The sequence below is a fragment of the Megalobrama amblycephala genome, linkage group LG22, assembly GCF_018812025.1.
Source record: "Megalobrama amblycephala isolate DHTTF-2021 linkage group LG22, ASM1881202v1, whole genome shotgun sequence".
Classification (NCBI taxonomy): domain Eukaryota; kingdom Metazoa; phylum Chordata; class Actinopteri; order Cypriniformes; family Xenocyprididae; genus Megalobrama; species Megalobrama amblycephala.
The window spans coordinates 6882820-6894625 of NC_063065.1; the positions used below are offsets into that span (position 1 = coordinate 6882820).

Genomic DNA, 11806 nt, shown 5'->3' on the forward strand with positions numbered 1-11806 from the left:
CTTTTTCGTGTAACAGTTTAACAACAACAACAAAAATCTGTTATTGCTTCAAGCTTGTTTGAGATATTGTTTTTAGTTTATTAATCGAATGAAATGGTTTTCCCGCACAGAACCTGAATTTGATCAATATGCTGGTGGATAATGCCACTATAGGAGAATGGAACCTGCAGGGTCTCCCCAATGATGACCTGTCCATTCAGAACGGCATCATCGTAACAAAGGCTTCTCGTTATCCTCTGCTCATTGACCCACAGGGCCAAGGCAAGATCTGGATCAAGAACCGTGAAAACAATAATAACCTACAGGTACTGATTTGATGCCAGTTTTAATCTTAATTCTGTAATATGTCTTTTTGTTGCATTTCCATATTAGCTTTACTATAGTTATTATGTAGTTATGCAAATCAGTGCAATTAAATCATTCAATGTAGCTACTTTGAACATAAGTGGTAGATTTGAGCTTTACCTGTCAATTAAGCAAAAAGACATCAGCTCTGTTTTTTGCCACCAGGTGACATCTCTTAACCACAAATATTTCCGAACTCACCTGGAAGACTGCCTTTCCCAGGGCAAACCTTTGCTCATAGAGGATGTTGGGGAAGAGCTTGATCCAGTGCTGGATAACATTCTGGAGAAGAACTTCATAAAGACTGGAAAAACTGCTAAAGTATTTTTTATTATTACAAACTATTACATAATCAGTCTCAAACTTCTCAAGGCTTTAGCAGAACAAAAAAAAAAAAGAACTTTTCTCTTGTGTTAGGTTAAAGTCGGGGACAAAGAGGTGGATGTAATGGGGTCATTTACTCTGTACATTACAACGAAACTAGCCAACCCTGCATATAGTCCAGAGATCAACGCTAAAACAGCAGTCGTGGATTTTACTGTCACTATGAAGGGTTTGGAAGACCAATTACTCGGCAGAGTTATTCTCATAGAGAAAAAGGCAAGTAGAGTGTTATTTTAGTATCATTAATATATAGTTTTTATTAATATCTATCTATCTATCTATCATTGTTAGTAATTTTAGTACTTAACCTAAATTTAAAAAAAAAAAAGAGAACTTTTACCGTGGCAGCTAACTGAAATAAGTTTTTCTTTTTTTTTTCAGTTAACACTTATTTTATTTCAGTTAACAGAAAATGTTTTTAGTAGTTTTAGTTTGTCTGAAAAATGGGTTTTAAACATTAGCTTTTGTATTCGGTACAAAAAATAATAGTATATCTTTCAGATCAAATGTCGATTTAATCAATTACTTTCCAAACAAGGAAATGGAGGCTGAACGTGTGAAGCTCTTGGAGGAAGTGACATCAAACAAGAGGAAGATGCAGGAGTTGGAGAGCAATCTTCTGTATAAGTTAACAAGCATTCAGGGCTCTCTAGTGGAGGATGATTCTCTTATCGAGGTGCTCAAAATAACCAAGACTACAGCACAGGAGGTACTTTCTTCATTTTTAGTCTTTCTTCATTTTTAAGCTTACTCATAAAACTGACTCTGTGTTTGTGTCCTATCTTATTTGAAGTTACTCAACCTTATTGTTTTACTCTGAAATTAAATTGTGTTTTGGTTGCTGAAATCTTCTGCTATCCCCTAGGTGAGTCAAAAGCTAACAGTTGCTGCAGAGACAGAAATGAACATCAACAATACTCGAGAGGAGTACCGTCCAGTGGCCACCAGAGGGAGTATCCTCTATTTCCTGATTGTGGAGATGAGTCTGGTCAATGTGATGTACCAAACCTCACTCCGTCAGTTTTTGGGCATCTTTGACATGTCGATGGACAAGTCGCCAAAGTCCCCGATTACAGCTAAAAGACTAGACAACATCATGGAGTACCTCACTTTTGAGGTGTTTCGCTACACCGCTCGAGGACTCTATGAAGATCACAAGTTTCTTTTTACACTGCTTCTGACTTTAAAAATAGATCTCCAGGCTAAAAACATTTCCCACAGCGAGTTTCAGACCTTCATCAAAGGTTTGAACCATATTGTTTTGCAAATAACACTGTCCACTTTTAGTTTTAGTCTCATTTTAAGAGCAGTTATATTCATTATGTTCAAATTAGGCCTATGTCTTGAAATATCCCACAATTCCCTGTAATACAGCACTTTGCAATCCCTTTATGAACTTTTTTGAGGCGAGGTAATTCATGTTCTTCATGTTCTTTCAGGCGGAGCATCTCTGGACCTAAACTCTGTTGAGCCTAAGCCAAAGCGCTGGATCCTGGACACCACATGGCTAAACCTGGTGCAGCTGTCTACCCTGCCCCACTTCAGTGCTCTCCTAGCCCAGGTGGCCCGCAATGACCGCGCCTGGAAGAGCTGGTTTGATGAAGCCACTCCAGAGGAGACTCCTCTTCCTGATGGTTATGAGAGTCAACTGGATGCATTCCGCAAACTGCTGCTGATACGAAGCTGGTGTCCTGACCGTACCATTGCACAGGTGCAGGAAAACCTTTTTTCTGGCATAAAACACTTTTTCCTGTCTCAGTATAATATGCAAAGCAGTGCTATTTTAGTATCATTACTAAAATATAAACTATTTTTATATTTTATATTTTCATTTTGGTGGTAGTTTTAGTCATTTTTATACATTTTTGTTGTAAAGTATCTCCATTCACTTTTTAGCCGTGTTTCCAATGCAGGAACTTTCCCCAGGAACTAGGGATTTTGGGGTGGTACTCTGTTTGTTTCGACTGCAGGGACCATGGTCTAAATGAAGTTCCAGGCAAAAATTTGCCTGTCAGAAAGTCCCTGCTAGTGAAGTTGTACTTTTTCAAAGTTCAGGAACTTTCGGGGGTAGGACTTGCGCACTGAACATGCTGATTGGTTGAGTTCACGCAGCATTTTGATTTGTTGACTCCATGCATCATTTTATTTCAACCACCATTTTTAGAAGTCTGTTGCGGAGCATGCAGTAAAAGTTGTTTGCAGTTCAAGTCAACAATGGAGTTTAAAAACTATGAGGGATGGACAGACGACGAGGTTCAGGATTTATTAAGCTTATATGTGCAGGACGAAATCCGGCGGGAACTGGAAAGTTGCTTGTAGTCCTATGTCACTGGACTAATCTTCATGGTACTTTAGATGGGACAAATTGTTCTGGGTAATTTCGATGGAAATGTGGCTTGAAAAAGGAAAAAAAGTTTTTGTTGTAATAATAAAGTCCCCTCTGACCTTGACAATACATTAGGGTTATAAGCGTTGGTTAGTTCTATTAAAAGTTTTTTGTGAGCTCTTAGAAGCAACTAAGTAAGTATATTTCCCTTTCAAGACCCTCCAGTGTATTAAAAGATCCTGTGAATATGAACAGCTGATCGCCCACCAAGATCCAGATTGACACTTAACATTCCATAATCAAACCTGCCTGTAATGATATTTAATGCCCTGGGTTAAAAGTAATAGCAAATAATAATAATTAATTAATTAATTATACTTTGCATTAAGAAAACAGTTATGATGTGATTGACTGGCCATCCATCTTAGTGTTTCCCTGCCTACAGCCCATGATGCTGGGATAGACTCCAGCATCCCTTTGAACCTACACAGAACAAGCGGTTTATAAAATGAATAGATGGATGATATTATGTGATGATTTTTTGCTCTGGTAAATGATAGATCTTCAGCTTTGTAGATTGTTCATAGTGAGAGTTGAAGGGTTGAGGATGCCTTTTGCTATAGTCATTTATAATTTGACACCATTGGCCTGTTTTGTGGTCATGGCTAGGCACATGCTATTCATTCACTGGTCACTGGTTCTGCCTTATTTAGGCATGGATTGTCATTCTTAGGTTGACTAAGAACTTGAAAATTGGATTTCCTGCCAAATGTCAACCAGCATCTTAGTTCTACAATGTTGCATTTTAAAAATTATTATATTACTTTTGCATAAAGAAACACTGACAATCGTAGATTCAACCGCTTTGCTCCTAAAATGAGCTAAGGGTTACACTCATGCTATAGCTTTCCCAGTACACCTGTTCACCCCCCGTCACTCACTGGGTTATATGTGAGACTATTTTAATGGCAGCACTCACAAGTGAAATATTTATTTTACAAAGATTTCCTTTCACATGTAAATTCAAGATTCTAAATGCAGTATGAATCTTCATTTGCAAACATTGTCCCACTATTTGCAGACTAAAAATCAGCTTTGAATATTATGTTTGTGATTAAGCCACTAAATTAAACATGTGTGTGATATTAATTTATATATCTAGCATAACAGCTGCTGAGCAAATTCAAAGCAGTGACAAGAAGTCACTGACCTCTGACCGTGTGTGTGTGTGTGTGTTTGTTATTAACAAGTTTAAATATGGCAAGTTCAATAACATTATTTAGAGAGAATGTTAGGAAGTCTATATATTTTATTATCATTATTATCATTATTATCATTTCTATATATTTTCATTTGAGCTAATTGATAATTGAACAGATGATGTCACATATTTAAAATGACTCTTGTTCTTCTGCGCTAGGCACGTAAATACATTGCCGAATCAATGGGGGTGAAGTATGCAGAGGGAGTGATTCTGGATATGGAGTCCATGTGTTCAGAAGGTGAGAAGAGGATACCTCTAGTCTGCTTCCTGTCTATGGGTTCTGATCCCACGGAGAACATAGAGAGACTCGCCAGGTCGAAGGTATGAATAATTATTTTCAAATTATTTCATGCTTTTCTAGAATACTTCTTATTGGTTTATTGGATTCTTATTGGTCAGTTGAGGCAGTCTGATGTAAAATCTTTGTACAAACAATCTCTACAGACTGTTACCACCTTCGTATCACCCCACATTGTCATTTGTTTCATTGAAACAATAATATAGCTTGATTTGAAGCTTTGATGACTTCTGAAATCCAAACATTTCTCAACAGTTTTCTTGTTATTTTGCAGGGTGTTCCTTGTCGGCCAATCTCCATGGGACAGGGACAGGAAGTGCATGCAAGAAGGCTTCTGGCCCAGAGCATGTCTGATGGGGGCTGGTTACTTCTGCAGAACTGCCATCTAGGATTGGATTTCCTGGATGAAGGTCTAGAGACAGTCACCACAGCAGAGAACATCCAGGACAGTTTCAGGCTGTGGGTGACTACAGAGGTGCACCCCAAGTTCCCCATTAACTTCCTGCAGTCTTCAATAAAATTCACCAATGAACCTCCGCAAGGTAGAGAAGGGGAAAATTCTGTTTCATTCTATTATTACTAGAAGTGCATTTTTACATTTTGCTGCTATTACTTCCTCTTTTGCTAGATTTATCATTATGATTATCTGGATTTTCAAGGTCAACGTCATTAAAAACAGAGAAATAAAACAGGAAATAAAATGCTAAGCATGCAGATGACGGATAATGTTCAGTTAATGTTCTGTGTTGCAGGGGTGAAGGCCGGACTCAAGCGGACATACAATAGCGTGACTCAAGAACAGCTGGACATCACCAACATGCCTCAGTGGAGACCTCTGTTCTACGCTGTGGCCTTCCTCCACACCACAGTCCAGGTCAGGACAGCTGTTAATTAAACCATGTCGATAGGGTCCTAGGTCCTGACATGCTTTAAATCATTACTTAATAAACATTTTTATTATTGCATTAGAGTTCAAATGCAGGCCATATGTCAGTTCTTTATTAAATATTAGTTCACAAAAGACCAAAAGCATTTGTCAGTAATGTAATTAAAATAGCAAATGAATTGTTTTTATTACTGTATATGCAGTCATTTCCAAATTTGATTGCCAATCAAAACCCTTGAAATATTTACATAAAGTACCCCCTGAGATTTATATGTTCACGGCTCCATATTGCATTCACACTAGTGTTTGAGGAACCCAGTCAAATTGATAATAATAATAATAATAATTAGTAGTAGTAGTTTTAATTTTAAATATGAAAAATGAAGACAGAAATATATTGTAAATTACAGTTGTATTGTAAAACAAAAAAAGGAATATTTGATAATAATTAAAATTATAATTTTATGTGCTACGATACTAATATTTATGCCTTACATTCTTTCTCACTTTCAATTGTGCAAGCAAGCTTTTATTTTGGTGAAATACTGGCAAAATGCTGTAAGCATCTGTCCACATAAAAAATGTTGGAAATTATGCAAATGTGCAAATAAACTGAATCTAGTGCACATTGCGTTCCCAAGTGCACATTAAACTTACAACACATGTAGAGATGGAGCTCATCAGAAGCAGCATTTACTGCGAATCAAGCTGCTCTGAACACACTCTTCACTCTGAAACACACTATATATATATATATATATATATATATATATATATATATATATATATATATATGAAGAGTTTGGTTCCAAAACGCAATAATTCCATTTTGATTAATTTGAGTAAAAAGGTGTTTTCTTTACCAAGAAAGTGGCAAGATGAAAACCACTATTTTCTGTTTCAAACTTTCACATAGCATCTTTTGGTTATAAAAACATTAAAAGTTCAAATCTACATTTTGATTTTAAAAAGTTTATTATAAAAACATGTTATTTTTTTCCCCCAAAATGCAATAAATCCATGATACTTTTTTTTCAAAATGCAATTAATCCATCAATATAAAAGTTATTTTTCAAATTGAAAATACACTACAAAGTAAGTTGATTCACACATATATGACAGAGTCTAAACTTTGCCAATATTTATCTTATGAACAGATAAATACATTCAGCCGTCGCTCCCAAAATGAATTCAACGGGTCATCTTGTTAATGTTATCAATTATTTGTCATTACCGATTAAAGAGTATCTTGCGCCACCGCACTGTTAAATAAACACATTTGCCAAGTACATTGTTATTAAAATCGGCTTTTTAAAAAGCCTTCAATGTTTACAGTGGGTGGAATGGTGCGCTGTGATTGGTTGAGAGAGGATATATCGCGTTTTGGAGAAAAAGGAGACTGGCATTTGTCGCATTTTGGAAAGAAAGGGAGGGAACATGACAGGATAACACGACGGATATCGCATTTTGAAATGCGTTTATCGCGTTTTGGAACCAAACTCTTCATATATATATATATATATATATATATATATATATATATCTCAGCCCCATTTATTTATTTTAATTTAAAATTCAAACAATTAATTTAATTAATTATTAGCTTTTCATAAACTGCAGTTGATTCAGTAACATGTACTATTTCAGTTCATAGCCATTGAAGTTATGTTGTCCTCATTGTCATATTCCCACTAAAGGAGAGACGCAAATTTGGTCCACTCGGCTGGAATATTCCCTATGAGTTCAACCAGGCTGATTTCACATCCAGTGTCCAGTTTGTGCAGAACCACCTGGATGATATCGACGTCAAGAGAGGAGTAAACTGGAATTGCCTGCGGTACATGCTGGGAGAGGTATAATTTGAACATGCCACTGTGTTATTGTACCTCTTTTATTTGGCACATCCAAACTTTTGGCAACATATTTCTACTTTTGGTTCTGAAGGTGCAGTATGGTGGGCGTGTCACAGATGACATGGATAAACGTCTGCTCAATACTTTCGCCCGTATCTGGTTTGGTGAGAGCATGTTTGGGGACAAGTTTTGCTTCTATAAGGGATATACTATACCACAGGCCAGGATGCTACAGGATTACCATGCGCATATCGATACTCTGCCATTGGTTGATACACCTGAGGTGATACAGATTTCTATTATTTTTCTCTGGATTTGTATGAGACAGCTGGGTGGTCACATATCCTATAACCTATTGTAACCTAATGGTTATGTCCTGCAATTGTTTCTGTGACCTGAGCCTTGTCTTAAGCATTTCAATGCCTCTTTACCTGTGTGAGCTGAGCAAATCACAAATAAACTATTTGAGCTTGAACTATTGATTCTAATTTCTAATTCTAATAGGTATTTGGCCTCCACCCCAATGCTGACATCACTTTCCAGACCAACATGGCTAATGAAACCCTGAGTACTATCCTCAACATCCAGCCTAAAGACAGCAGCAGCGGGGAGGGTGAGACCAGGGAGGAGTCTGTCCAGAAAATGGCCAATGAGATGCTAGAAAAACTTCCTGCTGACTATGTGCCACACGAGGTGAAGATAAAGTTATTGGGCCACCTCTTAGGATGTACTCACACACACTAGGTGATCTGAACCATGCCCGAGCACATTTGACCCCCATATTGTTAGGGCATGGTATAGTTGGACTCAGATGTGGTACGAATGTAGTGTGATGCCGAAACATGGAATCACTACTATATGTATACGATATCAAAGTCCCTTTAAGACAAGTCATTTCACTCGACGGCCATCTTTGAAACGCCTCTCGGGCATCCTGGGCATCATGCAATCTCTTTGAATGGGGAAACATCAAATTCTCCAAAACTGTTCGCCAACCTTACGATTAAATTTCATATTTGAAATCACCAATGAAATCTAACAACAACCGGCTCATAAATTTAGTTTCTGAACGCTCGAATCATGACAAAAAAACTGTATTTTTCAGGCTGGATCAAGCTAATGTGCATGCGCAGACCTAAATGCGCGTCTCTTCGGAGGCGCGCGTCTGACTGTTTCTATAGAAACCGGTGATTCTAACGACCGCTGAAGTGACGCGATGACTTTACCAGTCGGCGATTGGCTCTTATTTAGAAGGCGGGACTTATTCTGCCATATTGCGCGTTACACTTTCTCCCATTCAAAACAATACGAGTGACACGTCTTGTGTTATTCTATAGTCTTTGACGATATGTACTGCTATACTCTCATCATTACAACCAACATCTCCTATTACTACTCATTCGATCATATTTATGTTTATAACCGGTCTGGTTCTTACTTTGAGGAACAGGAATTGTAGTTTGCGAGTAAAGGCTGGAATACACTACACAACTTTTGCGCAGATTTTTCCCCCGATTTGCAATCTGGACAAGTCGACAATTTTTTTATTTTTCTGCAAAAGTATATGTATTATCTCCCAGCTCTTTATATAAAGTTGGATGTAAGTATGTCCAACCATGTCAAGTCACTATTATGCGGCGGCATGTTTCTACAGTAACCCAAAACGGACAAACACTCTACAGAGCGCATTTTGTCACTGTGTCCGTTGGTGTTTTTAGAGGTAGCTTGCAGCGTCACTATGTTGAAAACGCACAAAGTAGTAGTAGTAGTAGTAGTAGTAGTAGTAGTCGTCTGGTTTATTAGAAGCAGAGAGCGTTCTTTGTTAGAAGTAAGAAGAAACCTCATTGCTTCACACAGGCTTCTCTCTTCTGTCTGAGATGAAGAAATCTTTGTCTTGTGTCGGCCAGACAGCCACCATAGCTTCTCCAAAAGCTAGGGGTGTGAGGAGTGTGCATTGTTAGTTGCAGTTCGCAACCTCACCACTAGATAAAATTTACACATTGCACCTTTAAGATATAAACATTAAAAAACATGATTTTCTGTTAAGCTGTTTTGAAAAAATGTGTATTGTGAAAAGCGCTATACAAATAAATTTGACTTTCAAATGATTGCAGGTGAGGAGTAGTCTACAAAAAATGGGTGCATTCCAGCCCATGACTATATTCCTTCGTCAAGAGCTTGACAGAATGCAGCGCGTCATTGGTCGTGTGCGCAGTACCCTCACCGACCTTAAACTTGCTATTGATGGTGAGTTTCAGAAACTTTGACCTACAGTACAGAAAACACATTAATAAGTAAATAAACATCAACAATATCATCAGAAAAAGACTCTTATTTTGCTGTTGTATTGTAATACAATGATTTTGTAATCTCAAAGGGACTATAATAATGTCAGAGGATCTTCGTGACGCTCTGGACAGCATGTATGATGCACGTGTTCCAAAGACCTGGCAAAAGATCTCTTGGGATTCTGCGTCTCTGGGTTTCTGGTTCACTGAACTTCTTGAGAGGAACCAGCAGTTCCACAACTGGACATTTAATGGTCGACCTAATCAGTTTTGGCTCACAGGGTTTTTCAATCCACAGGTGAGGCAAAAGATTTGAGGACCTCATCTTATATTTCATTTCACACAAATAATCAGGTTTTTCCAGTAAAATACTTATTTAATGTCTGTTCTTCACTGAAGGGGTTCTTAACAGCAATGCGTCAAGAGACCACTCGAATAAATCTGTCTAAAGGCTGGGCCCTAGACACCGTCGTCCTACTCAACGATGTCACTCGCATGATGAAGGAAGATGTCACAGCCCCCCCTCCAGGAGATGTGGGCGGTGTCTACATCTACGGCCTCTATCTGGATGGTGCTGGGTGGGACAAGCGAAATGCAAAACTGACAGAATCATCACCGAAGGTATTTAGGGAAGGATATATTAAGACAATACATGGCCAAAAGTATGTGGATAACATGTTTGCAGTTTCATCTACACACAATGTTAACAGGTACATAAAATCAAGCACACAGCCATAAAATCTTCACTCAAACACACTTCCTGTCGGCCCTTTTCTGTTTCCTGTGCACAAAGTGAGTTTCATATAGAAATGGTTTTCAGTCTGGTGTGGCAGAGCCTGACTGGACTGGTGTTCACATATTTTTGACCATGTAGTTTAGCTGTTAATGAAATGGCTTAATTTCAACAGTGATTGCCCACTTTCTCCACAGGCTTAATTTCTGTAGTATTTTTCATGTTCGTTAAAATCTTTTATTAACTGGATAGTCCATGAAGCACTGCAAATGACGTTATCTAAAAAACAAACAATACATTATAAAATGGTATAAAATGCAATATATTTAAGGTTAATTGCAAAATAGGGAAACAAATGCTTGAGAGTGGAAAGATTGAATATCATTCAAAGTGCTTCTAGTAGCTATCTTGGAACTGTTCTTCTTTCTATAGATCCAGGGTGCTGCATAATTGTGGGTAGTGTAGTTCTTTACAATTAATTTGACTATTATACTATTTAAAAAAGGCATATACCATCAAAGGTGAACCCAAAGTTAACTAATCTTTCATGTATGACTGTCTTCATTTGCAAAGCCATGATATACAGTGTGTATAATCTTGTTTGGTAGGTTCTCTTCACACCTTTGCCAGTTGCACATGTGTATGCGGTGAGCAGCACCACAGAAACCAAGAAGCAGCCTATTAATCTGTACTCCTGCCCAGTGTACAAAAAACCAAGACGGACAGACCTGACGTACATCTTTTCATTGTTGCTCCGGAGCAGCCAGAACCCGGACCATTGGACACTGAGGGGAGTCGCTTTGCTTTGTGACTGTAAATAAACCAATAATTTGCTCCAAGATTCCAGAGCTCTTTTGACACATGTTCTTTTAACTCCAAGTCTCTTGTTTAGTTTGTGAAAATTTATTCTAAATTTAGAATGACTATTCTTGTCATTTGCCATTCTGTTTTAGAGAGCTGAAGTAGGACTCGCACTTGAATTTCTCATTGAGATGGGAGGGATTTTATTGTGAAATGTTTTTTTCCTCCTTGTTTGAAAGCAGCAATAAAAAAAGTTCAAATATACTTACACAAACATGCATTATTTTTAACTATTCAGAAATGCCCCTTATAGTGGTCTACCACCTGGAATCGTTACTTTTGCAGTGCATTGATGTTGATGTCTTTTTTATCGTCATTACAACTATGTGGCCTGTTATAATTTTTTATCCATTTGACCACAATAAAAAAAGTTTGGACACCTGCATGATAGGAAATAACGTGCAGCAATTTTTACTACTGAGATCTTTAAACACCAGACTGATTGCAAATCTATCATAATAAATCTTGTTATACACTATGCATGTAGTGTATAAATCTTGTTATACACTATGCATATAGTTATACACTATACGCATTTTCTTCCACAAATTCTTCAGAAACCAGCTGA

At 37.6% G+C, this 11806-nt stretch overlaps 1 protein-coding gene across 1 annotated transcript in view; it reads left to right on the forward strand.

The window, feature by feature from the left end:
* Positions 1-11442, forward strand: part of dnah5l (dynein, axonemal, heavy chain 5 like) — a 47365-nt gene extending 35923 nt beyond the window's left edge. The window contains exons 65-80 of the mRNA XM_048173884.1: positions 111-305; positions 511-666; positions 763-945; positions 1268-1438; positions 1595-1973; positions 2169-2440; positions 4476-4640; positions 4892-5159; positions 5370-5491; positions 7201-7356; positions 7448-7639; positions 7861-8049; positions 9471-9603; positions 9734-9942; positions 10044-10265; positions 10986-11442. Of these exons, the coding sequence (XP_048029841.1) occupies positions 111-305; positions 511-666; positions 763-945; positions 1268-1438; positions 1595-1973; positions 2169-2440; positions 4476-4640; positions 4892-5159; positions 5370-5491; positions 7201-7356; positions 7448-7639; positions 7861-8049; positions 9471-9603; positions 9734-9942; positions 10044-10265; positions 10986-11198 (3225 nt within the window). The 3' untranslated portion in view covers positions 11199-11442. The remainder of the gene's footprint in view (positions 1-110; positions 306-510; positions 667-762; positions 946-1267; positions 1439-1594; positions 1974-2168; positions 2441-4475; positions 4641-4891; positions 5160-5369; positions 5492-7200; positions 7357-7447; positions 7640-7860; positions 8050-9470; positions 9604-9733; positions 9943-10043; positions 10266-10985) is intronic.
* The last annotated feature ends 364 nt before the right edge of the window (positions 11443-11806 follow it).